Genomic DNA, 27,294 nt, shown 5'->3' with positions numbered 1-27,294 from the left:
TAATTCCATTTACCCATGTGTACTAAGTTAGTAAAGAACACTAACAGCAACGAATCTAGTTCAAGAAACAAAATGCTCTTAGTTACAATTCTGTATATACACAAGTTTTTTTTCTTTTTTTCTTGTTACTTATTAGGGCAACGGTTGAGTGGACTTGTGTTACTCTGTTTTCTTTTTGTTTTTCTATGTAAACTTACATTAAGAGCAATGCATGTTGCCCAAAAACTTACAGACAGGGTCTTAAGGAAGTCAACTGAAAAATACTCACTTTGTTGCCTTTAATGGTTTTATACATTTGTTCTATTGGCTATCAATGTCTGTTTTTTACCTTTTAAAAAGTAGAAAGGAAGTGTGTGTGTGTGTGGGGGGGGGGGGGGGGGGGTAGAAAACCCCACACTGTGCTTTAACTGTCACAGTTGTCTAGTCTGAAGTTGTGAAGTTGTACTCTCCTTGAACAAAGTTTTGCCATGTTCTTCACTCTTCTTCCTCTTCTCAGATGCCTATGGTTTTTGATATAACTGTTTTCTTAAAAATTGAAGATACTGGCAATGTATAATGTGAGAGCAGTCCAAAATTACTTTTTGTGGCTATATTTCACATTGAACAGTGAACAGCTCAGTCCAATATTTGGTTTAATTAGCTTAAGCTGGTGCTACTAGCAAAAGAGGTTGCAACGTCCCCAGCCACCCATGTCTTAGCCAAACAAAGAATTCTTGTGCAGCAAAATGGAAGATTACGCGAGTTAAGTTAAAACTTACTTTACCCAAAGAAACATCCAACCTTCTCTTAATTCTGCTTTGAGTTCCCTATTGACTACTGACAGTATTGCGGACAAGTGATAGCATATTGTTTGTGTATGGTATTTTTAACTAATATCACATCTCTGTTTTCTTGGATTTTAGGCTTTGATCCTTAAAGAACTCTCTGTTATCAGAGATCATGCTGGCAGTGCCTGTCTCAGAGAGCTGGACAAGAGCAATAGTCCCCTTATTATGGCTCTCTGTGGTTCTAAAGGTAGGACTATCCGAGCTTTGGAATTAGTTTGCTCATTCCATCTCTGTTCTCAGAGTTACTTGTTCCGTCTTTATAGCTTGTTTTATACAGACAGTTGTGCAAGTACTAAATTCACATTATATGAACTCAAAGTGACTCCTCAATAAATACAGTTTGGTTCTAGTTAACTGAAAGCAAGCTGATGTACTTTTTACTGTATCTTTAATTTTTTGGCACAAGTTGAACAGCATTGTATGAGAACTTTAAATGTTCTTAGATGATTGATCTTGAATTAATCAGCACAGAGACATCAGTTGCACCTCCCATTTCAATTATCTGTATCACACACAAAAATCATCCAGAAATGTTTCCTTAGGAATTGGAAATAATAAAGCCATTTTCACTGCTTCTCTTTGAAAGGATATCCTATATAGTATTTGTTTTATACTCAAATTCTTATCTGAGCTTTCCTTTGTTCTCTGTAAGATTTTGAAGAAACTACTTAACTCTGCCTCTGTCTAGAAATTGTGGAAAACCTCAGGGTGGCATGAAACTTCTGTGTTTTGAAGACATTCTTCAAAGTCTTACAGAAATATTGAAATCTAAAAAGAAGGCTGCATCAAATGTATGATTTGGGAAGGTGGGAGTCATCTTTTGCAGAAATGTTCAGCAAATAAAGCTTAACTAGCGACTTAATTCTCTGAGGCTTAATTTGTTGTAGGAATCTTGATAGACACTGAACCCTTGATTTTAAAAAATGTTTTAGATATGCTTGTTGAAGAAATTGTGAAGCAAAGCCTAGAGGTTAAGATCATGGGATATATAAACCACAACCCATAATAAAAATCAGGATAATATAAGGCCTATAGTAAAATAGTGGTGGCATGAATGTCTATGACTCAAAAAATAAAGAGAGTTTTTAGCTACATGGTTAACTACTTTAGTTACTGCATAAATGCTAATATGAATAGGACAACAAATAGGAAATCTTTTTTTAACTGATGCAATTTTAAGTGCGTTTTTGAAGAACTGCTAAACTAAATAACAGATTTTCATAGAAGTTAAGGCAATTCAGTCATCAGAGGAAGGCTGATATTCCTCATCACTCAATTTTTTTTTTCTTCCATTTCAGGCTCCTTCATTAACATTTCCCAGATGATTGCATGTGTAGGTCAACAGGCTATCAGTGGGTCCCGAGTTCCCGATGGATTTGAGAACAGGTCCTTGCCTCACTTTGAGAAGCATTCTAAGGTAATTGCATATGCTTACAGTTCACTGGAAGGAGAAGTGAGACAAGTTAACTTAAACCATTTTGAGAAGGATGCATGATAGGATATGGTGTCGCGGCATGGTGCAGGAAAACAAAAACATATGGTTAATGTAAAGCGTTCTGAATGTGATTTGGGAATTAATAGTAATGTTGTGAATTGCAGTAGGACATCTCGTTAGCTTGAATATTTACAGTTAAGCCTTGCTGTTTCCTGTGATGTAGACCTTTTTAATTCAGTAAGTTTAAATTAAGTCTCATGATGCATTTTGGCTCTTCTGATAGTCCTGAAAATAATTTGTTAAAACATCTGTCTTGCACTCTGTTTCACTGTACTAAGACTTTTCAGGACAACTGCCGGGTGTGTGTTGGTATCTTCAGTCAGGTGAAACGTGCCATATAAACCATTCTGGAGTCTGGTTTGTTTCTTTTTCAGCTAGGATATATATCATGGGCTGCTTTATACAAGGAACAATGAGGAGTCTCATGCACTTGTCAATACAAATCCATGAGATTCATTGTTTTGTTTTAAGTGCTTATCTGAATTTAACAATCAGTAGAGAAAGTTCTTCATACCAACCATCAGACTTGTTAGTGTGTTATTTTGCTTGTGTCGGATGATAGCCATGACACTTGCATGTGTCACTAAATGTCCAAATTTGAATTTCTGAATTCTGTAACATAAAATCTTTTATTTCCTGAAAAAAAAAAAAGAAGAAAAACTTCATGTATTATATGGGGAGGAATGTCAAATTTAACTCCAGCTTTTTTAGTGAATTAGAAAGCACTGCCTGTTAAATAGTGGCAAATGAAATGTTCGAAGATTAAACTTTTTGTAGTCTATACATTGTTCCATGTGATCATAGAGACAGCATGGTGTTATTTGGCTTAGCGGGATGCCTGCATCAAGTTCATTGTCAAGAACTTTTCTGAATGGTGATAGGAAACTGTTCAAAAGAGTTAGTTCTGTACATACCTCTATATTTTTTCTGGATTCCTTAGTTTTCAGCATGAATGTTCATATCATCCTTTCAATTCTTTTACCAATAAGGGAAGCTGAATTGTTAGAAGTTGGTGTGGTGTTTGCAAAGTGTATTAGTTTTGAAAACCTAGATGAGGGTTTTGAAGTCTGAGTCAGATCTCAAATGCATTGAATTTCAGAGCTAAATCTAACAGAGTCAATTGCTCTGTTTATGTATCCGCTGACTATTTGTAGGAATTTAGATCACATTTAACATACGTTTTTCTGTTACGTACGTAAAGAATAGACATTGCATTTTAACTTTTTTTTCTGCTCTTTCATGTAGCTTCCAGCAGCAAAAGGCTTTGTTGCTAACAGCTTCTATTCTGGGTTGACTCCCACTGAATTTTTTTTTCACACAATGGCTGGTCGAGAAGGTCTGGTTGATACAGCTGTAAAAACAGCCGAAACTGGATACATGCAGGTAACTGTCTGTGGGGTGGGGATTTTATCTAACCTGCCAGAGGAGACTATTTCTTTTGTGCTTGTTGGGGGGTTGTGCATACATCTTGCGTGGGTTTTTGTTGATGTTTATTTTTAATTTAATAGAATTTGTACTGCAAAATAGACTTGTCTGTTCTCCAGTAGACACATGAAACTTGTGAAACAGACCTCAGGCAATGGCACAGTAATATGCTTGTATTAAGCTGTTTCTTGTTGGATATGGGTGATAAAAGCCGTTATTCTAGGTAATTGTTGAGGACTGCTTTCTTACGTACTGCGTGTGCTTCAAATCCACATGGTTGCTATGCTGTAAGGTTTGTCCAGATAGCACTGATTTGAGTTGTGAGTGCTTTTTCAGACACAGTATTTTGACAATGAGAAACAAAAATTTTGTCTGTAAATACCCGACTTGGATTATTTGAAAAAAAAAGAAAAAAAAAGAAAAAAAAAAAAAAGATTGGATGATAGAAATATGGCTGTCATCTTCAAGTAGCAGGCCCCTGGGGCTGTAGAGACTTGGACTTAAAGTTCTGTAAGTTGCTAGTGTCTTTGGCTGTATCTCCTGTGAAAATAAATGTCCCTCTGCCAAAGCTCCTTGCTCCTATGAACAGTCTTGAGAATTTAGTGGAAATACTTCAGGATTTTAGGTATAGGCATCTTTCCAAGGTAGTAGGCATTAGAAAAAGCAAGATGATGTGGGGCTGAGAATGCGTTCAGAGGTACACAAGTAACTTTACAAAGATAAAGAAATCAGTTCCTGTTGGGGTGATAAGCTAGTGACACCACTTGTCTCCCAGACTTGAAGAACAATTCTTGTATGTGCATAAATGTATATAAATATAATATGTAACCTGCAAATTTTTGTCAACTTTTACCCTATATAAATAGCAATTGGAATTTGGATTAAAAATCTCTTAACTTCTATGTTATCTCACCTTTTTCTTCCTCAGCGGAAAAAAAAATTACCGGTTTATATTTCTTAGTGAGCTAATTTACATTGATAGAATGATGAAGTCCATCTTTCAAGTAAAAAGGTTCTTAACCACTGATGATTCATAGCATGCATTCTTTTTTGGGAGATGGAGGAGGGAAAATGGTAGCAAAGGGATTTCCCACTACAGTGAATCAATGTCAGAGACAGTAGCTAGTTAATACTGGTGGACAAATGGCAACTACTGGCTTTGATGGATGAGCGCTCTGTTTTCTGTGAGTGAAAATAATTGTTGGCTTGTTTTGCTGCCATACACAAAGTTAGTATTGCTTGAGAAACAAACCTAATTGAAAGAATACAAGGCTTTGAAAATTCAGTTTTCTTGTCACAAATGACTGTAAAAACTCTTCAGACTATAATATGTTATGGCAGTTTAGCATTTAGAATTTCTGTTGTATAGGGGACAATGTGAGAATAAAATTTTTGCTTTAAATTTTGTTATTGCTGCCTTCAATGCTTAGGGGAATGTACAGTGAAGTTCTAGTTGTATGTATGGAATCCCAACTAATAGCTATTTTTAAAGAGATCCCATTTACCTCCTTTGTACCTTTTATCCCTTAGAGGCGGCTGGTAAAATCTCTTGAAGATCTTTGTTCGCAGTATGATTTGACGGTCAGAAGTTCTACTGGTGACATTATTCAGTTTATTTATGGAGGAGATGGCTTGGATCCTGCAGCAATGGAAGGGAAGGATGAACCACTGGAATTTAAGCGGGTTCTAGACAATATCAGGGTAAGGATTACTGAAATTTTGTTGGAAATTTGAAAAGAGTGCAAAGCCTTAAGGAAGAAGTAAAAAAAATTATGCAGAGAATAGTTACAATAGTAACTTTTTTTTTTAAATCACCTTTATGGTGGTCCTGATCACAGTCTTCCAGCATGTGTATGCGGTTATATATGTATTTTTACGTTACAACAGAGCAACTGGAACTAAACTTAATGAGAGGTAAAAAGCAGAGTTTTCTTTAGTGCTAAGGTATAGTTCTAGGGTGTAATACTAAACAGTAGCTAAGTTACTATTGTTTCAGTTGTGTACTAGGTAAGATTAAAATTACAGAGTAATTCATAAATAAATCAAGATATACATGTTTTTTATGTTGGACTGCTTCTTAAGTCGTTGACCTAGCACACTGATGAATAATTTTGTAAATGTTGTGATGTGTGAAAACAGGATAGTTTATTTGTGGTTTGGCTTTTTCTGTAATCTGAGTGTGATGATTTGAAACAATTAGGATTGTGCATGCATATACCTTCAGGTTTCATTAGGTAGACACGTATGTGGCCCTTCATGATAGTCAAAGATGGAATTCTTGTGTATTTTTTTTAAATTAAACTCTTAATCAGTTGTATGTGTCTCTGTCCTGTCTTTACAATGAAGTTTTGTTTACTTTATGTGAAGAAGTTATGAAGAAGTATTTTTTTTTTTTCCTCTTAAGGCTGTATATCCATGCCGAAGTGAACCAGCCCTCAGTAAAAATGAATTGGTGTTAACATCTGAATCTATCATGAAGAAGAATGAATTTCTTTGCTGCCGAGACAGTTTTCTGCAGGTGAAGTCATTATCTCACTTTCCTATCGCACTTATTAACTATACCTTATAAATCAAGGAAGTTAAATAAAATGGTTTTATCAATCTGCAGGAGAAATGGCTGAATTTTATGCACTAACAAAAGGAATAGAAGTTTGCTCATTAATATATTTCTGTATGTTTTGGGGGTGGGGAGGTAGGACAAGTAGTTCTTACTATAATAGATGTTCACACTGACCACAGAAACAGGAAATTAGAGAAGAATCTAGTGATTTTTTTTTTTGTGTAGGAGTGAGCATTGATCTGATCTGAGATACCTTGTTGGAATTTCTGCTTATAGCACAATGGTACAGTAATTAACATGCTTCATCTGGGATGTCAGAAATTAAATAATTTTTAATGACTATATATAGCAGACTACTAGGGTCAGGTTTCATGATCCCTTTCATACATTGGTTTTGATATTATCAACCTTCTGAATAACTTCTTTTAGGCATTTGCTTGTTTTCCTTTAATATAAATTCTATACTTATACCTATGTATGTTGCTTTCCTTTGATACTAACTCAGCAAAAGTCTTTAGCCACATGAAGTGTTTTGCTTGAAAGGGCTTTATCTTCTGGGAGATACCTGCATGTCTTCCAAGGATGAGAGAATATGCACATGACTTTTCGCTTTGAGTTGTGAAGAACTGTTCTTTCAAAAGAGCATTGAGTATTTAAGTATTTATGAAAGTATCTATACTTGAGACTACTTTAGGAGACATTGATTAAAACCTGTGGAGTTAACCTGGGTGTGTATATGTAAAAGTGTTCACTTGATGAACTTTCTGATATCTGGCAATGAATGATTACAATATGAAATTAGTAACCTGCTTTTGGAGGGGTTCTTTTGAGTAGAACAGACCGCTTTAGAGCTGTGAGGTGACAAAACCAGTAAGAAACCTGATTTGTAACTCCACTGCTAGAGCAGAGTAGAAAAATAAATTATATCTGTATTTGAAATACTCCCTTCTTATGCACCTGTAAAGAAAAAAAATGAAATATACTTACATCCAGCTTCAGAGATAATGCTGTTCTTTTTAAGGTGTGATTCTTTTTTATCATACCAGTAAAAATTATATCTGTCCTCCTGAAAGTAGGGTAATTTATTTACATCACAGTAACGGTAATGAGCTTTACTTCTGATTTTTAAGTTTCAGATACTGTTACATTTTCTTCTTTCCTTTTCTTTTTTTCTGTTCGTCCTTGAAGACATTAACTGAAACAGGTTATGAAAAATATAATGAGGTAATTGTAGCATGTGTGTGCACTGTGTGAGCATTAATGTTAGTGCTTTTAGCTAAAGATGTGTGTATAGTGCTAAAGTAACTGATTAGCATATATACATTACTGCTTGTTAAATTCTAAGGGAGGTGTTCAACCCAATAATTTGACCAAGTCCTTTTTTAGTGATGAAAACCATGACATGAATTAATTCCCAGAGTCAAACTGGAAGATTTTGAAGAATTTGAGGAAGCTTTCTTTTCGTACACAACATTCCATTCTAAAACGTGTTTTTTGAATTTGCATGGATATTAACATGAGTTTTTTGATCTTTTCCTCTCCCTTCATCTACCTTTCCCTTCCAGAACAGAGACATTTTTTACTGCTGTTATTTTACAAGGAGGTTATTATAATGGCCTTATCCACTCCAGTCTAGAAAACAGGATGTCCAAATAGCCTGTTTCAAGCAGGCTAGCATTCATTCAGCCTGCACTGTGTCCTCACTGGAGGGAAATAAACTGATGAAAAAGCGTATTGTTGGCTGGAACAGCTCAGGGCTTAATTCATCAGGGCTTAATGCTGTAATGCAAACATACTTGAATATATAAAGATACAGCTAAAGGGAAATTTTTATTTTCTTCGTATGGAAATTAGAAAAAAATTTAGAAACCTACAGAATCTAAAAATAATTTTTTTTTTTTGGAGATGGTAGGAGACGAGCACTAGGAAATGTGATCCAAATCTAAAAAAGGCTTAGACAGTGAGTGGCACATGGAGAACTTGCCTGGTGGGTCTGACTGGGCTTGAAAGGATTCCTGCTGAATCACGTGGGATTGTCTGTACCACTTGGTAATTCAGTGGGCTTCTCAATGTTGGAATTCCTATATTAGCAGTGCTTCACATATGGAAAAACGGTGCAAGTACCTCAGTGATGAGGCTTTATACTCTGGATGAATGCAAACTGCTATTTTCACTGAGTGTTGGCTGTGTAGATCACTGAGTTGGTTTGGTGCCTTTTTGGTAAAATTGTCCCGACTAAAAGACTTTATAGGTTTGGACTGTGTGAAAAATGACATCTTGCATGCTGTGGGAGCTGCATAGGTGTGCTGGTGGAGCATCGCACTGAAGATGTAACTCAGACAGCTGACTCTTTACTTAGCCTATCTCTACCTTCTATTTTTATTTGTAGCCTCAGTTAAGCCATAGTTTAGATGAACTGCCAAAAGATAACTGAAAGTTGAGAGGAATAGTTAATTTTCTATTTTGCTTGAGTAAAACGTTTTGACAATGAAAAACATTTATCTTCAGAGATTTATCATACATTTCTCACCATTCTTTCTTTGTTCTAGTACATGGAAATAACGTGTCATTAGAGTACCCTACATTTACTCTGCAGAAGGATGTGTAACAGATTTATTCAGTTTGTTAGAAGTTTAAAAACAAACAAACAAACGTATTTTAGTACTCGGGATTGTCAAAGAGAAACAGTTGATGATAAAATAGGCCACAGTGGTATTTACAGTCTGTGCTGTGCTGCTTTGGTGTTTTTTCTTTCCTATTGCAGACTTTCCCCATATGGCCACATGACTAATTTTTCCATCAGTATAACAAGGCTTTTGGGTTCCTGTGGTTGTTACTATTATTATTCCCCTGGTTTTGTATGAGTAGATGAAAACACAAAAGAGCTTAGTCTATGTTGTTCTGGAAGGAGAAGTTAGTGTCACACATTGTCTTCTTCCCCTTTCTACCCCTCCACAAAAGAAGTATCTTTCCAAGTGGAGTGACTTTTAAAGGACCTCTCTGCTGTGTTTTCTCTTTAGATAATGTGTTCTGAGTGATCTTCTCCAGTTTTCTCCAGTCCTACAGTATTCTTTTTTTTTTAATCCACCCAAAATAAAAAATATTAATCTTGCCAACACCACATTATTGTTTAGAACTTATTTTAGAAAAAAAAAATTATCTTAAGATTTCAGGGTCAAAAATCTTCCAAGTCGCACAATATTTCATTTGTGAATTACAGTGACTTACTACAGGGCAAAAGGGGCAGAAATGTATGAATGCAACTTGTGTCATCCAAGTGGGCAACAACTTGAAGCATCCATTCCAGCAGCGCATTTCTATTGTCAATTCTTTCATTTGAACTTCGTGCTGGTATTCACAGAACATAATGAACTATCTGAAAATACTTGGAATACCAGTAAGAGTGTTAGATTTTGAGAATCTGAGGATTCTGTTAGGATATACTAGAAGTGTTTAGATAATTGTCTGTGAATGGAGTCATAGAAAAGGGCAGTTGCTCAAATATTTACTCAATTTTGCAAGTAATTTTCAGTGCTCAGCTATTGCAGTAGTTGGAAAGAGTCCAGTACTGAGTGAAGAAGAGGGGATACTTGGTCTGTTTGGCAAGCAGGGCTGTTGGGGTATGAATGGACTCTAAACATCTAACTTGTTCCTCCTCCACAGAGGCTTTCTTAAATCATTATTGAAGTAGATGGCAATGATTTCCTCTTGCTTTTTGTTCACGTTTTGGTTTTGGTAAGCCTCTTATGGTAATGACTTGCACAGAGTCCACTTGCGTGAGCAAGCTGAATCATATTTCATGACTTCTAGTGTACATATCTATACCCAAAGCCTGGATGATGTTTCATAGAAACTTTGGATATATTTCTAACAGTCTTGTTTCACTTTCTATTCCAGTAAAGACTATTAGAACTACTTTGGCGTAATCCTGATAAGAAAGTGACTGGCTTATGTATTAATATTACACATTGAATGCACTTTTTTGCAAGACCTCTCCACAGCACGGAGAAGTTGCTATTTGAATTATACTAGGTAGACTGATACATTTCTATCAGTTTTGAGTGTTTGTTTGTATTTTATTTATTTTTTGTTCTCTACTCCCCGATAAAGTATGTCTTAAATCTCTGAAACCTATTCATCAGGTATTCTTTGCTCTTTATTCTCTTGCTTCAGTCTTTTCACGTTGACTTATTTTGAATGCTAAGAAATGAGTGAGAATGTTTTTTTGTGTCATTGTGTCAGTATTTTCAGAAAATGGTGATTTTGAGGGTTTACTTCATGTGACTTTTTTTGATGGGAGAACTTTGAAGTTTTAGTGAGTGGTGAGTAGGAAGGAAGGATCAACCATTGTCAAATCTTTTGTTTTCAGTGTGTGCTCAGGAAGGATGCTTTTATTGAGTGTCGACCATATTCCTCATGCGCTGCTACTAATTTGTGGTTACACGAGAGTGAATTTGGTGTGTGTGTTAAGTTTTGATGTTTCTCTCTTCATATTGTGCAGATAATTTTTTATTCTAAACATTTCATTTGGATCTCTAATCAAATACCTTACTGCTGAAGATTTCAGTATGAAGAACATAACTTTGCTTACTGTTGTTTTCATGTAATTTCAGGAAATTAAAAAATTCATCAAAGGTGTTTCTGAGAAAATAAAAAAAACAAGGGACAAGTATGGTATTAATGACAATGGCACAACAGAGGTAAATAATTTCAGTGGGGTAACAATGTAGTTATTTTACATCTTCACAAGCTATTCCTTTTCCAACTGTTCCATTTCCTTTTCAGCCACGAGTTTTATATCAGTTGGATAGGATTACACCAACACAACTAGAGAAATTTCTAGAGACATGTAGGGACAAATACATGAGGTAAGTTTTGGGCTTAATTTCTCTCTGTTTATTTATCTTGCCAGCTTAGTATCTGTTGCTTTGTTTGCAATCTAGGAGTAACTCAAAACTGAGTGTTTGCTATTGTTACTCCAAAAATGTTGGTTTTATTGTGACTACAAAACAAATAAAGAATAAGAAACAGTTGTCCCCAGTGACATGAAATTTGCAAGACTAAGGTAAAATGCCAAAAAGTCAAGTATCACCATCTACAGGTGGAACTGTTAAGGCAGAGGTGAGCCTTGTATGACAGTTTTTGAGGTTTGACAGAGCTGAAGTTTTCATCTTTCTGTCTTGAATCTTAATGAGATTTGTTTTGTTAAAGATTCTCATGACTAACTTTTTTGTGTTTCCTGTAACATAGCAGAAAAAAATGTTTTATATTTCTTTAATCTTTATATCAGGAGACTTGAGTGTAGAAATCTATCTGCTTGTATTTGGGCACCTGTCTTCTGTAATAGTCCTAGTCATATCTGCGGGCACAATTTTCTTCTATATTTCCTTACCAGTTATATCCACAAATTGCATTTTGACGGCAGATTCTGGTAAAAGCCAAAAGCAATGTGATTGGAAGGGAGATAGGATGTTGTTTAAATAGCAACATTTTTATACCTGCTGGTAGACATGTTCCCTTCCTCCTCCTCTTGCAGGAGATTTTTGCAAACCTCCAAAGAGACCATGAGCAGTAATACCTGAATAGGTCAGTTTCAAATCAATAGCAATCTTTGTGGTATTGTGCTTTAAGTTCAGAGGTTGTGTTTGCTCTAGAAAAGCTAATCACATCACACTCTCTGTGAGCTTAAGAATGCTAACTGCAGGATCTGAAGAAAATTGTAAGGAAGAATTGTAAACCATTTAGAGATCTCATGATACAGTGTAGCCACCTTCATTTTCTATCCTGTAATGACAACCAGTTTTCAAGGAACAGAAATTTTAGGAAGAGGCAAATGTGGGACTGAGCCCATTACATGCGTAACTTGATGGGGAAGCAAGTAATGTGGCTTAAGAATTAGCTGGAAACAAGAAAGCAGTAATATCTGGATTTTGCTCTGATTAGAAGCAGCCTGCATAATAATTTATTGAAGAATATTTGGTAAAGGTCTGTTCTGCTTCAAAATATAAAGGGGAATTTTGGAAATATTAATGTAGGGGAGTTCCCTGAATGGCAAACCCAGAATGTACTGCTTGATGGTTTTGAGGAGGAGGGGACAAGCATTTTATCTTTTCTGTTAGGGATGTTATTGTGGGGCTGTGTAATGTGTGTATAACAAGGCATGCTCTTGCCTTGAATGAGAGCAGTGTCTTTGAGTATTGGTGATCTTTTAACTTCTCTAAAAAGTAATACACTTCCCTTATGTCTACCAGAAGAGTTGCTATCTTAGCTTGTGTAGGATTGCAAGCCTTACTGAGTTCTGAATCTTCCTGTATTTTTTATGAGACCATTTCTTTCTCAGGGCACAGATGGAGCCTGGTTCTGCAGTAGGAGCCCTTTGTGCACAGAGTATTGGCGAGCCTGGCACACAGATGACGCTGAAGACTTTCCATTTTGCAGGGGTTGCTTCCATGAACATTACTTTGGGTGTGCCAAGAATCAAAGAAATTATTAATGCTTCAAAGGCAATTAGGTACTAACATTGTGGGTTTGGTTTTCATTTTTGAATCATTTTTTTTCTTTCCTCTTTGCCTCAGTGAAACCTGATATATTTTTAAGATTCTGATTTTTGGGATTTATGTGATAGCATTTCCCTGTTGTCGGTAACATGCTAGATGGCACTGAATCCATGGAACACCACCCAAATGAGAAGAACCTAGCTTCAGTACAACTAAGTGATGATTTAAAGACTGAAATTAGAAATGTTTTGTGCTTTATTTTTCGTTGTTGTTGGTGTGTTGTTTTTTTTTTCTGAAAATTAAATTAACTAAACTTGATAATTAATTATATATATTATATATTAATTATAATATTGTGTTAGGAATCTGTCATATTACGAAGCTAACCATTGTTTAGTGGTAGCCGAAACTGGGCATACTGCAGGTATTCTTAAACAATACCGGAGTTCTGTAGGCCATCAAAATAGTCACTATTGTATTATTATAATCTCTCTTGTGTTTGCTTATTTTTGCCGTCCTGCAGTACATAAACGATAACTTTCTTCAACGTAACTGAGGAAACTGAAGGTTTTCCTATTTTTGTTTAAAAGTTAATCTAGATAATGTGATTAGCTTCATAAGGCAAGCTTTAATTCCAATTGCTATCTGTAATCTAGTATAGCCATTTCCTAACTGTTTTCTTGCGTGTTTATTCTTTGTAGCACACCTATTATAACAGCACAGTTGGACAAAGATGATGATCCTGATTTTGCCCGTCTGGTTAAAGGAAGAATTGAGAAAACTTTATTAGGAGAGGTAGGAAAAACTGTATTATTGGTAATGCCTTAAATGTAAATGTTAGCCAGTATAGAACATTTTAACCATTTTCACATGCTAACTATTTTGCCCTTACCTTTTTAAGATCTCAGAATATATTGAAGAAGTGTTTCTTCCAGATGATTGTTTCATCCTAGTGAAGCTGTCTCTAGAGCGCATTAGACTACTGAGATTAGAGGTGGGTTTTTGAGCTCTTAATCAGAATGTGCTTTAGGAAGGATCCAGAAGGTCTTTTACTCCTTGCACAGAAACAAAAATCATCAGACTTGTGAAACTGAAAATAGAAAGAAAACCAAGGATGTTCTATGCCAATATTACATCTGTTGTGTTTGTTTGTTTGTTTTACTTTTTTTTTTTTTTAACTTGTAAAGCAGGTAACTTTTTCCTCTATTTGGAAATTAGAATGTGAATTAATTTCTTGGTGTCATTCTCAAGACAAGAATGAATATTCTTGTCTGTTTGTTAGAAACATACAAACCTGTATGTACCTTCAGCATAGGATGGTATGTCATGTAACTTTTAAGAGTAATTGGTTTTATGTTGTTTTTTTTCTACATTCCACTTTTGATTTTCTGTTGAAAGAGCAGAAATATTGACTGCTGCATGTCTTTGAGCACATTTACATATGTTGAGAGATATCTGGATGTTTGCTGACTGACTCTTGCCCCAGGTGAATGCAGAGACTGTGCGCTACTCTATTTGCATATCTAAACTCAGAGTGAAGCCTGGGGATGTTGCTGTCCATGGAGAAGCAGTTGTATGTGTGACCCCTCGTGAAAATAGCAAGAGTTCAATGTATTATGTATTGCAGTCCCTGAAAGAAGAATTACCAAAGGTAAAAACAAAGACTCTATCTTAGGAGGTATTCGGTAATAATAATTTGGGGTTTTATAGTGGGAAGATGAAGTATTTATTGTCAGTATTGACAAGATTGAAGGTAATGCGAGTACATTTTGTACTGCTGTGCAGCAGAAACTAAGACTTAGTCACTAAGTGTTTTAAATAAAAAAGAAGCCTCGGTACATAGCCCTCATTAAAACACTTATTGAAGCATTCTGAATGCAGCAGTTGTAAATGTATGAACTGATTATCGTCCTGTAGCTCCATCTAGAGTTGAACCACATTGGCAGTATCTGATGTTTTTGCAGCTTTGTGTGAGAACTGTCTACTTTTTGCTTTTAAAAGTATTGATGAGTGAACCTAACTGTTGGCAGGATGCACTTTCAATTGTGTGGACCTACTATTGAGAGAGACGTCTGAATGTGAGGATATATGGGATGAAATATAAAATGTAAGGTTAATAGTACAGTGTGAAGATCACGTTTGTACTGGCATATTTAATAGTGAAATCTGATTTCATATATGTCTTAATTCACTATCTACTCCAAAGAATGAAGCTTCAAAATCAGTTGGAATACTGATTAGGGTCAGTCCTTTATACTGCATTACTGTATGCATCAAAGTTATTTGGGTTTTTGTTTTGTGAAGGTTGTAGTGCAAGGTATACCAGAGGTTTCCCGAGCTGTTATCCATATTGATGAACAAAGTGGTAAGGAAAAGTACAAACTTCTAGTTGAAGGTGATAATCTGCGAGCTGTTATGGCTACTCATGGAGTGAAAGGAACAAAAACATCTTCTAACAACACTTACGAGGTAATGTTTAAATGGTTATTGTGTGTTTTGTTGTTGTTGTTTTGGTTTGTTTTGTTTTTTTTTTTTCCAGTAGAATCTTGATTACAAGTGCTTGTTTGTGCTCAGATGCCACAATTTATATCTAATCAAGCCTGATTTCACTAATAGTTGTCAGAATACATTAACACAAGAGAATAATTTGGCTGGCAGTGGACTTCACTTGAAAGCTTTTTCTATAAATAGTTTTAAAACAAAGAAATCCAAAACGATAATAATGGAAATGGAGTGTTATCTGACATCAGATGGTATTTGTTCCAGGAACATATGTGCTCCAAGGTTGTTCATGGAGTTTGTGATCTCTCTTGCAGGTAGAAAAAACACTAGGAATTGAAGCTGCTCGGACCACCATTATCAATGAGATTCAGTATACAATGGTGAACCATGGTATGAGCATTGACAGGAGACATGTTATGTTACTGTCTGATCTAATGACTTACAAGGTTCGTACAGTGCTTTTTTTCAATGTTACATTGACTTGCTTACACAAATTAATTTTACCATTTTTGAGAAGAACAGGTCAGCTAGGGAGATGGAACTCAGTTACAGATGTAAAGAATTGTAAGTAGTACAAACCAAATACAGTTGATTGTGTATCAAACAGAAATTATTTATCTAGTTCTTGGAGGGCGGATGAAAGTTCTATTTTGATAGAAGACAAGTTGATATAAGGAGTAGAGAATCATAGTTTCATATTCAAAATCTGAAGCTTAAAAATAGCAGGATGAAAATCAACTGTCTCAATAACCATCCATGCAATTTAAGGCTTGCTGTGCAGAAAACCTCATGGGGTGTGGTTCATAGCAGCTGCACTGTGTAGATGAGCCTAAGAATACAGGCATTAGATAGAATCAGATTACGTTTAGAGTATGAACAGGCTTCCAGAACTTGTTAAGAAAAATATCTTATCCATTCTTTAACTTTTTTTTTTTCTTCCTTTGCATCTGAAATATTGGTGGTGTGGTGTCTTTTTTTTTTCTTTTTGGAGAGGGGGGTGGGGTTGGTTGTTTTTTTAAAAAGGTATATTTAAGTACACTTAGTGAAGTCCAGTTTTTCTGCTGTTGTTTGCCAGAGGTCTAGGGTTTAATTTGGGTAAAATGGATGGAGGAGTTCAGACTTTTCCCAAAACTGTAGGGCTTTGTACTGAGCTGCAACAGTCCCCAGGGCTGGCTGTGCACAGCTGCCACACAATGAGGAAAAAGGGCATCGGAGTACACTGTTTTACTCTTGTTGGACTCCTAGCATGCATGCATTCTTTTGTTTGTACTTCTGACTTGTGCTACAAAACTGCAGTCAGTTATAACTGGGATGTTTGTTAGAAAGGGGCAGAGATATACCAAGCTAGTTTAAAAAGAGAAGCTTTTTTTTTTTCTTCTGGAGAGTGAAAAAATTAAGATTTAACATGTTCTGTAATTTCCTGGCAGCTGAAATCAAATTTATCAGTAGACAATAGGCGGTAGCTTGAGTATAGTGCTTTCATAGCACTGCTGTGAGAGACCACAGAAGTTTGTGGCTCTGCAGCAAATTGATCTCTCTTTTTTTTTCTCATGTCCATGTTTCTGTCAATCTTAATAAGATATTTTCTGAAGAAAGAACATTAACAACAGTTATAACTGGTTCTGTAGTATATGAGTGTTCTCTTCTGGTTTATTGAAGTATCTGTTACTACAGAACTACTAACCTTCAGGACGTTTAGCTGTAAAGCAGCCTATTACAAAAATGCTATATTATAGACAGTACTTCACTACTTCTTTCATGTGCAAAACACATTTCTGTTGTTAACTTGATTTGCTTCTTCACCAAGTATAACTTGGTAAAGTGACCTTGAGCCACTATTATGAGAGTCTCTCTTTGGGTTTCTCTATCACTCAAGGGTGAAGTGCTGGGTATTACCAGGTTTGGACTGGCAAAAATGAAGGAAAGTGTGTTGATGCTGGCTTCTTTTGAAAAGACTGCAGACCATCTCTTTGATGCTGCCTACTTTGGACAGAAGGATTCTGTTTGTGGTAGGTATTGCAAATTCTGTTGCTGTTTGAGGTTCTCATGCAGCAGCTGTAAACCTCTTCAACACATATTAGATTTTTTAGCCTCGTTAAGATTTCTGTTCAGCTGAAGTGTCAAAAACTTCAGGTCTGAGGCTGATGCTTACTTCTTGATCATCGAAGTTTGGTGGATTTTTCTTTACTTCTAATCTCCGTCAGAGATTTTGAAGTCAGTCGGACATTTGTCTTACATTCCTTAAAGTAGACGTGGATTTATGTGGATTTTCTTTCTCTCACTACTTAGATAAGTGAAATACCGGGACATTTGTCCCATTATCAGTAGTTATGCTTTTTCAGTCACAAAAGTTTGTGCATCTTCAACACCTAGAGCTACCTAAGGAATCTAGTACCCCACTTAATATTTAAGTTTCCAGAGAAGTAGGAAGACATTTATTTTTCAGGTAATATAGGTGAATATTGTCAGTACTCAGAACAGAGATGGTCCCTGTCCTGAGAAATTTATTCCTAAATGTGTGGTTTTTAAGTTTTAGAGATAACGTTAATGTCCACTAAATTGTCTTTTCACTGAAGCAATGAAGGAATCTGATAAGAATCTGATAAACATTTGTCTCAATTTTGCATTTCTGCTACATGTTATTTGGAATGGAAATATTTTCTGTTTTGTTTTGTTCCTCCTCTCCTTTAACAACACTTCTCCTAGATTTCATTCTCCTTTTGGAGTTATTTGTTAACAAGTCTGTATCTAGTAAGTTAAACTGGGAAAAGAAGTCAAACATCTTTCACCCTTTTCATCAAGTGTTTAAGACCTACAATCCTGGAGCAGTAACTACTCATTTAGAGTTTCTGGGTGCTACTGAAGTATAAAAATATTATTGTGTTAGGTTAAGGTTTGCTAATTTATGTGTATTTCTCGATGGTCTTAAAAAGTGTAGTCAGTGCTTTGTAGACGGAATATTTTCTGAATCAGTGGAATCTGTTAGAAATGTTTGTATTACTAGTCTGCATTTTAAATCAGACACTTTCTGGCTGTCCAGCGTCCCATGTGGGTGGGCTTTTACTAATTCTTTTTATCATCCTGCCCATGGTTAAAGCAAAAGTCCTACGGCAGAATGATAGTGTCCTGGACAGAGGGAAAAGAAAATTTACTCGAAGTCACCTGACGTAGTAAGATCCTGTTTTGAATGATAGGGAAACCAAAGATCCTTTCATGTTGCCTTCTATATAAATGGTTTAGTTCAAGTAAGGAAACAGAGTGGACAAAACAGAAAATGGCTGTGTGTGTCCCAAAACAGAAGAGATCTTACTGGCTTGCTTATAAGAAAAATTGCTGTGCTGCTGCCTGACCTGGTCATCACTAGTTATCTCTTTGAATTGCTATGAAAAGAGAATCTCACATTCTTGCATCTGCAGAGCAGGAAAACTTATAAACATGGCCAAGAAAAATGAGTATGTGCCCAATATCAGCATAGGTGCAGAAGTGAATGGCATTTCAAATCAGTGGTTCTCCAGAATGTCTGGATGTAGTTGTAGACAATGTGGCTTTTGAATCTCTCGTCTTGTAAGAGGCCTTTTTTCCTTTGAGAAAAACGGGCAAAGCTGATTCATGCCTTACGTACATGAAGACGATGTTTTTTTTTTCTGCAAGTTGCTGATGCCACGTTTCAGTGGGCAGAATGGGTTCCTAGAATTTAAGCTGAGCACATATATAACATTCTTGGTTGTTACAGCAGCATGTTCTGTCCATACATCTCCTGCTATATGTGACTACTGCCAGATGCTGCAAAAGAAAGTGGGAAGAATGGGCTCCTGGTTGTATAAATGCATTGGCACGGGAGAAGGACTCCCAAAATCTAAATGCTGTTTACATAGTTCAGAGGCTGGCTTACCTTGAAACGTTATTGTGCAAAACCAGGAAAGCTTTATTTAGTTAAGTTTTAGAAAGGTGTTTCCTTTATGCATTACAACATGTATGCTATAAGGGTGCATAAAGAGGTGGGACTAAATTTACAGTAATACCTAAGATTTCTATTACACATTCAATTTTTTTTTTTAAGTGCATAATGCTGGAAAACATGTAGAAATGCAACACTGGACTAAGAGTGAAAATACTGAATCTTCACTTGCATACGATGAAATAATCAAATCTTGCCAGAACTTTAAGGAAATCAGTTTTATCCTAGGATGTGCATTCAAATGTACTGTTACTTACAGCTTATAGATGTAGCTATTTTTTAAATGCTCATATGAAGGACAGCATTCTCATGTTCCTGAGTATGTGTGAAATTTTTGTTTGGATCGTAACTGTAGGCAAAAGTTAAAACACTGGTATCTGGTAGCTTACTTCTAATAGAGAATATTCTTTAGAAAAATTGTATACATCAGTGTATTTGGAATATATGTCAGCACATTGCTGTGAAATTTTGTAGCTATGAAAAATACTATAGACAGACTAAGTATTTGAGTTCAAACCAAGCACTTTTTGAATAATGAAAATGCAATAAATAAATCAATAAAAATTCCAAACTAAAATAGTAAGTACACCTCTTTCACAGGAAATTGCAGGGGTTTCAAGGGAGCTTGGTCAGATTTGACTGAAGTCTTTGCACTGAGTTAAAAAATTAATATGAAGTGACTTTGCTGTGGGTAACTTCTTATGTTGGCACCAAATGAAACATGTCTTCTCTGGGGAAAAAAATACTTTCTTTCATTGCTAGAGGTGGTGTTTAGATTAGATTGATTTTTTTTTTCCCTAGCTATCTAGAATAGCAGTAGCACCAATTAAGTAATATATTGAGCTAACATTCTGATAGCCATAACATTTCAGTTCATCTAGTGAAGAGACCTTGGCCTTCACATGTGAGGTTCGAGGAGATGTGATACGTAACGTGTTCAGAATGGGCAAATTAAAATAATTAAGGGTTTTGTAAATCTTTACTGTTTGGTTGTTCAATGTGTCTATTTTTGTTTTTGTTTTTTCCCTCCCTAGGTGTTTCTGAATGCATCATCATGGGAATTCCAATGAATATTGGAACAGGACTTTTTAAACTTTTGCACAAAGCAGACAAAGAATCAACACCTCCTAGGAGGCCTCTGATATTTGATAATAATGAGTTTCATATTCCAATTGTTACATAGCACTCGTGTATAATACCAGATAGAAAAACAAGAAATAGCAAGAAAACATAATTTAAGAAAGAGTTTTATTAGTGCTGTGTGTCTCAATAACTGAACTGGTAGGTGAAATACTAGCAAAAGAGTTGCCCGATTGTTTACCATCTGTTGTTTGTACGGACTCTGATACGAGAAGCTTCTCTGCACCAGAGAGTAGAAATACATTTAAGGTGGATTTTGGCTGATGGTTTTCTTCCTGTAGTAACATGCTTTGGAATGACCTGAAACTGTCAGTACCTTATGAAAATGACTTCCCAGGCTAGTTAATGCTAGTTTGTATAGGAAGCAAGCTTGTTTCATCACCACCACAAGTCAAGTTCTGAAATTTTGACATGTGCTTTCTGCTGCCTTATGAAGAAAAAATAAAGTGTTCAGAATATAATGTATGTTACAACATATATGTTGGGTTTGTTTTTGTTTTTTGTTTGGTTGTTTTGTTTTGTTTCTTAAGAAATTACCTATGGCTAGCCTACAACACATAATGAGAAATAATTCTGTTTCAGGTACTCTTGTAGCATGGGTGAAGGAAAACTGAAATGCGTGTTAAAACATGATGATGTAGGAAAGGAAGTGCTGTACTTGGAAACTTGTGTTCTGTGTGGGTGGATATCAAGTATCAAAGCTACTGTTGCCATGCGTTCTGGTTCTGTAGGCAACTAAAGCTTCTTATAGGCAAACAGGGTTGCTAAAACCTCATGGTAAATTCACAAATGCTTGGGAAAATAATCCACAACTTGCTCATTATTTCCTGGGAACTGGCTGTATGAATTCTGGAGGCTGAAGGAAATTTTGGGAAATTGATGACTGGGAGAATTGTGTACTTAGTGAAGCTGTAATATTGTCTAAAGGTGAAGGTGAAGAGTAGGCATTTGTAGTATAAACATATTTCTGTAATTTACAAGTAGTCCATAAAATATGTGCAGTATGATACCTTGCTTTATTTTTTGTTATTTGCGTTACTGTTAATGCATGGAAGTTCTTCCTAACTCAGTATTAGACCAACTCTGTATTCAGATTTGATAAAAAAAACACCTGCCTGAGAATTCTGTGAGGTTGCACTGTATGTTAGGAAAAGGCATTTCAGCAGGTGCTGCAGAGGTCATTCTACAGCTCCTAAGAACGAAGTGTATTTCAAGAAAAGTAGAACTGAGTTTCTGACTTTATTCATCCTGTGTTAACTTCAGGAGTGTTGTTAAAAGTATATGAAGTATTTGCTCTTTGCTCACTTTTAAAAAATATTTCTCCCTTATCCAAAGTTACTGTTCAGGAAATGGTTTTCCTCCCCAGGGTTCTTGTTTAGGACATACCTACGACAAGTGGCAGGTTGTGAAGCTCTTACTAAGTTCTGTGAAGACTGTTAGAATAATGTTCCGACTTTCAAATAGTTTTTCATATTATAGCAGTTGTTATACTGCTGGACTCTGCAACTTAGAGCAGGCTTAGTTTGGGAAATTTCATAAGTAAGCAGGGTCATTGGAACAACTTAATTCTATTTTGATACGTAATGCAGGAATAAAAAAGCTGTTTTCATGTATGGACCTGAAATAATTTGATTCAGGTATTTTAATCTTTAGCCTATTAGACTAGTTTTCAGAATGAATATACATTTTAAGTTATTGTAGAGTGGCATGTTTAAACTTACTCTAGCGCTGTGGGGGGCAAATATCTTGGTTCTTTTTCTTGTCAGCAGTATTTGGATATTGAATGTGCTCATATTATGGGTCAAGGTTAGAGAGAAACAAAGAGAAGCGAAGTGTTGCACTCACAAAGTAAAAGCTGGCTGCTCAATAATCTAGCATTTGAAAATCCATGAGTTTGAGCTGCAGTCTGTCTTCATGTGGCAACCAAAAGAAAAGTGTAAGGCTATATTAAGAGAATGTAAAACGTGTTGGTTTAAGTTGAGGGTGCCATTGTTCTTAGGGTTTTGTTTTGTTTTTAATTCTTCTATGCAGTGAAGACACGATGTGAAATTCAACATAGCTGTTCTCAGATGTTTTTATATTTTTTTTCTGTAGGATATACTAGAGTATACTTCTGCCTAGATTTTGCCAATGTAAAGGTTGGGAATGTAATGCATTTGGTACGTGCTTTGAAAGCCATATAGATTTTGCCACCTCTCTTGCAATAATTAAAGAATTAAGAATAAATTTAAATTTTCTTTGTAATCTCTGCGAGATTGCCACCTAAGAGTTTGTCTTAATACAAGTCTAGCTTTATTTGTCTTTAAAGATGCAAGTATAAGACAGGTAGGGGCCAAATGGAGAGAAAGCCGGTAAAGCTTTGCTGTGGATAAGTACTTTGTTTTGTCATGGGAAGTTCTGATGAAAGAGCTTGGCGTTTTTATGAATAGAGATTATTCTACAGTTGTAATTGGGTGAGGTTTGTGCTGACATGAGTAACCACCTAGTTTTCTTTTGTAAATATAGTGAAATGAAGCTATTTAAATGGTGGGCTTACTCTTCTGTGCATCTTAAGTATTTGGTGAATTACATCTGTTATCATTGCCTTTACTATGACAATAAAAAGAGGCAAAGATAAAAAGTGAAAACCTTGTGTTTGTTTATTGATGCATTATAATTTGTGCATAATTAATTTATGGGTGACCTGACCTTCTCTCCCTCATCTGCTTAGTTAAGACAGTTGACAATTAATGAGGTTTCCTAAAGTGAAGCTTCTAGTAGCTGGAAAGAGGCATTAGTGATAGCTTCATATACTACTGCTGTACTTTTGAAGTGATGGCAGTTTGGGATCTATGCAGCGTCTTTATCGAAGGAAGGAAAAAAAATGTCTGAAGTAGCCATTGCAATAGGCAGTCCTCAATTTTGTATTACTGGTATCACAGTGCTTGCAGATAGGAATGTCTTTAGAAGCCCATAGCATACAGCATAAAGATTTTAGTATTATCCATTTATGTGCCTAAATTCTTCTGTGAGTATAACTCATGAATGTTTTATCTTCAAGATAGCTAGCTACAGCTGTGCATTGAGACGTAGAAAAGCTTGTCACTACTAAGAACAGAAAACTATCCAAGAACAGAAAAATCGTAAGGAATCAAATTAGAAAATAAATTAATATTTTAATGCAAAAGTACAGGTCACTTCGATGTGGTTACAGCTTTGATTGGCAGAGCAAAATTATCTCTGAGAAAGAATAAATACCCAAATCTCACAGGACAATCTGAAAGAATGAAATAAAACCAACCAGTGCTGCTACTTCAATGTAAGTAAAAATGAAGGCTTTCTGTAAATAATAAAATGAAAGCTATAAAGCATTTCGTGAGGCATGACTAGATCATACGATCATCTTCCACTAGAGAGCAGTGTTTTGTTTTTTTTTCTTTAGGAAAAGATCAGTTTGGGTAGCAATTCCTGTTTTTGGATTAAGAAATAGAACTACAAGAAGGAACGTAAACTGGCAAAATTGTATACATGGGGAAGGAGGATAATAGAGTACCTTTCCCTAAGGAAATAAGGAGAGAAGGAAGTCCAGACATGTTTTTTTCATGATCGAGTAAAGACTTGCTTATCTCTTGCCCCATCTGGCTTTAAAAAAAATAAACTGGAGAGTGTCCAGAGGAGGGTGACGAAGATGGTGAAGGGCCTAGAGGGGAAGACACATGAGGAGCAGCTGAGGTCACTGGGCCTGTTCAGCCTGGAGAAGGGGAGGCTGAGGGGGGACCTCATCGCGGTCTACAACTTCCTCGCGAGGGGGAGTGGAGAGGCAGGTGACCTATTCTCCATTATCACCAGTGACAGGACCCGCGAGAACGGAGTTAAGCTGAGGCAGGGGAAGTTTAGGCTGGACATCAGGAAGAGGTTCTTCACCGAGAGGGTGGTCGCACACTGGAACAGGCTCCCCAGTGAAGGAGTCACTGCACCAAGCCTGTCTGAATTTAAGAAGCCATTGGACTGTGCACTTAGGCACATGGTCTAAACTTCTGGGCAGGCCTGTGCGGTGCCAGGAGTTGGACTTGATGATCCTTATGGGTCCCTATCAACTCGGGATATTCTATGATTCTATAAATGTGGCATTGAGATTGAGGGATGTAATCATTCCCAAAGGAACTGAAGTACCTAACTGCTCTTTACTAGTGGGAGAGCAGTATATCTACTGTGAAAGTGGATGGTGTCTTCTGTTGCAGCACTTTCCGTGCAGAAATGCTTGTTACAATCTGCATTTGGTCTCTATAGTCTGTTTAAATAATCCCTAGCGTGTTTGGTCTCTGTAAGTGTTAAAAGAATAGCTGCAAGAGCTTCTCTGAAGGATGAAGCCCTGGCAGCTTGCTGGGTAGCATTCTGTATTCTGCAGCTGCTGCAGAGCTCCCAAACAAGACTGGATTACTAATGCTTGAAGGTGATGCTGAGAGATGCAAGAGACCAAGGTCTAGGATTGAAAACAATATAAAATAGGTGGTCTTCCAAGCGTACTGACAATTGAAAACAGCAAAGTTATGTAAGATGACTTCCCCTTTACGCCTGAAACCTACTGGGATGCTGTTGTTTTGTTAGTGCCTTTCAGATGTGTAACTAAGTTCATGGGGTCTTCGCAATGAGAGCTTGTAACTCCTGCTGCTAGGCCACGATATGGAAATGACATCAATTAAGTTCCTAGTGGTGGTATGGCTCCCACTAGAAGAGAGGATACGGTATCTATGAAGATCAGGTGAATGATTTGCTAAGGTTTGAGTAGGAAAACTATTCCATGTAAAATTAAACACATATGTGTGCATATAGAGATTTGCAGTGTATGTCTGCCACCATAGCGTTATGAGCATGCTGATAGCGAAGCTGGGTAGTGTTGAGGAGTCCGAAGACATACATAAAAGACCAGAGGATATGCAGGCACCCCTGTGGGTGGCTTTCATTGTCTACTGAAAGCTGGGATACTCCACTGGACTTCATACTAGGTTCCTTTCACCTCCGGCTATGTTTCATCTGGTGGAGACACTGTCAACCAGAAATGAAGCTCTTGTGAAAGCAGCAGGTATCTGGATTATTTATTTCTCCTTTTTGTGAAAGTGGGTGTTGGTTGGCTAATATTCCCACACATAGAGCTGTTTTATCTGCATGCACCCCTTTTTAAATACTACGTTGTGCAGATTTTAAAAACAAAATAAAGAGAATTGCCAAGAAATGCAAAATCAGTAGTGAGACTGCACTGTGGTAAACTTTAGGTGTCCCAGACAGTGCCAGAATTAGGCCTGTCAGACTTAAAAGTTCTTAGACTTGATTTGTTATTCAGTGTTTTGCTCACTTCTGGGAAGTATTGGTTAGCAGTGTGGTGTGATTCATCCCTGCTTATAATCCTGTGATATTACTTTTTCCTGTTACTTCATATAGGAGTTGCTTCCTGAAGGCTTTTTTTTTTTTTTTTTTTCTTTTCCCTAAGGAATGAAGTTCTCCAGCCTGAGCAACGTGCAGTCACAGGTAAGGCTTTCTCTGAGTCAGTCAGATTCACTGTTGCTGTTGTCAGCTGCTGCTGGTCTTTGGAGTGGTGGGAATGGGCTCGGCTGTATCGCTGCAGTGGGGTGGTGAAGGGCACAGAGGGCAGGAGACCTTTTCCGTGCACGCCCTAGGACGGACACGCTTCACTGCTTGCTACTTGACTCCTGCACTTTTCGAGTGCAGTGATATTAAAATGTTTCTTGTATGTATGTATAGGTAATTTGGAAAGCCCATGAGACTCTTGATCACTTTCCCATAAGCCCATCTTCCAGGTTTTCAGCTCATACAAGTATTTTGCAGTTCCATTAGAGACTTCCTCTACACTTAAGTTTTAAGAAGATATGTAATTCTTCTGACTTACGCCACTGTTCTGCATTTTCTAATTTCCCTTTACATTTATTCTTTCTCTTCCTGTCCTTGTTTCTCACATAGATTCCTTCCTTCTGGGCCTTGGTGACCGTCACTGCTGGTGACACTGCTTCCCTGCAGCACTGCTACATCAACCATACTGTACCACTGGCTGGCTTCAGCTCAGCCATGCGAACCTTTGCCTGGAGGATAATGAAATCACTTGAGGAAAAAACACCTCCTCAGCACATCTGGATGTGGAAATGTACTGCCATCAAAATTCCGGTTATGGTCAAATAACGTCTGAACTGATGACCTTGTTATGTAAGGAAATGTGTTTGTGCTCTGAACTGAAAGGCAAGGCATCCCTGTTAGATGTGGCATTCTGTCACTACTGAAAACTCTTCAGCTGTTGAATTTTCCACTTATTTTTTCTCTGTCTTGTTTTTATTCCTTCCTGTGTACCTGACACAAAGGTCGTTTCACTTGTTTGTGTTTACATGTACTCAGTAGAGAAGAAGAAGAAGCAGCGATGCTCAGTGCAGAAGTGTGGTAATGGGCATATGTGAAATCAGCTGTTCCTGCCGCACACTAGCATGACCTTGGGAAACATTTAGGCTCTCTGTACTTTAATCTACTAAAGACCGCTAAATGATGATAGTCTTTTCTCAGCAACATGATTGTGAAAGGAAATGACAGGATCATCATGGTGAGTGAAGGATGTGTTTGTGAAAGCTATATGCCATGCAGAAGATTTGGTAAAGGGTATATCTTCTTCTCATAATAGGTTCTTATTGCCAGGATGTCTGGATTAAGAAATATGATTAGCAGTTGCTGTGTATAATTCTTTGTTCTTTTAATTCTTTCATCTTCCAAAGAAAGCAGAGAAAGGCCAGAAGTTGCTCTTCCTGAAGTGAGATGTAAGACAGACACCGACTGAAGTGGGAACAGGCAAGGACAAAGTAGTGAGCTGCTGTGCTGCTGCTAGTCTTGTGGGAGCGGGGGTGGCAGCTCTGAGG

The 27,294-nt window shown here is 36.8% G+C and overlaps 1 protein-coding gene across 1 annotated transcript in view; it reads left to right on the top strand.

Moving 5' to 3' along the window:
- The window catches only part of POLR3A (RNA polymerase III subunit A), a 38,034-nt gene extending 15,003 nt beyond the window's left edge, over positions 1 to 23,031 (top strand). The window contains exons 17-31 of the mRNA XM_080598314.1: positions 903 to 1,014; positions 2,126 to 2,244; positions 3,568 to 3,705; positions 5,278 to 5,448; positions 6,152 to 6,265; positions 10,921 to 11,007; positions 11,093 to 11,175; positions 12,648 to 12,818; positions 13,506 to 13,599; positions 13,706 to 13,798; positions 14,291 to 14,455; positions 15,109 to 15,273; positions 15,621 to 15,752; positions 17,183 to 17,315; positions 20,299 to 23,031. Of these exons, the coding sequence (XP_080454440.1) occupies positions 903 to 1,014; positions 2,126 to 2,244; positions 3,568 to 3,705; positions 5,278 to 5,448; positions 6,152 to 6,265; positions 10,921 to 11,007; positions 11,093 to 11,175; positions 12,648 to 12,818; positions 13,506 to 13,599; positions 13,706 to 13,798; positions 14,291 to 14,455; positions 15,109 to 15,273; positions 15,621 to 15,752; positions 17,183 to 17,315; positions 20,299 to 20,447 (1,926 nt within the window). The 3' untranslated portion in view covers positions 20,448 to 23,031. The remainder of the gene's footprint in view (positions 1 to 902; positions 1,015 to 2,125; positions 2,245 to 3,567; positions 3,706 to 5,277; positions 5,449 to 6,151; positions 6,266 to 10,920; positions 11,008 to 11,092; positions 11,176 to 12,647; positions 12,819 to 13,505; positions 13,600 to 13,705; positions 13,799 to 14,290; positions 14,456 to 15,108; positions 15,274 to 15,620; positions 15,753 to 17,182; positions 17,316 to 20,298) is intronic.
- The last annotated feature ends 4,263 nt before the right edge of the window (positions 23,032 to 27,294 follow it).

The sequence above is a fragment of the Anser brachyrhynchus genome (assembly GCF_964034855.1).
Source record: "Anser brachyrhynchus genome assembly, chromosome: 6".
Classification (NCBI taxonomy): Eukaryota; Metazoa; Chordata; class Aves; order Anseriformes; family Anatidae; genus Anser; species Anser brachyrhynchus.
This window is presented reverse-complemented; position numbering and strand designations above follow the sequence as displayed.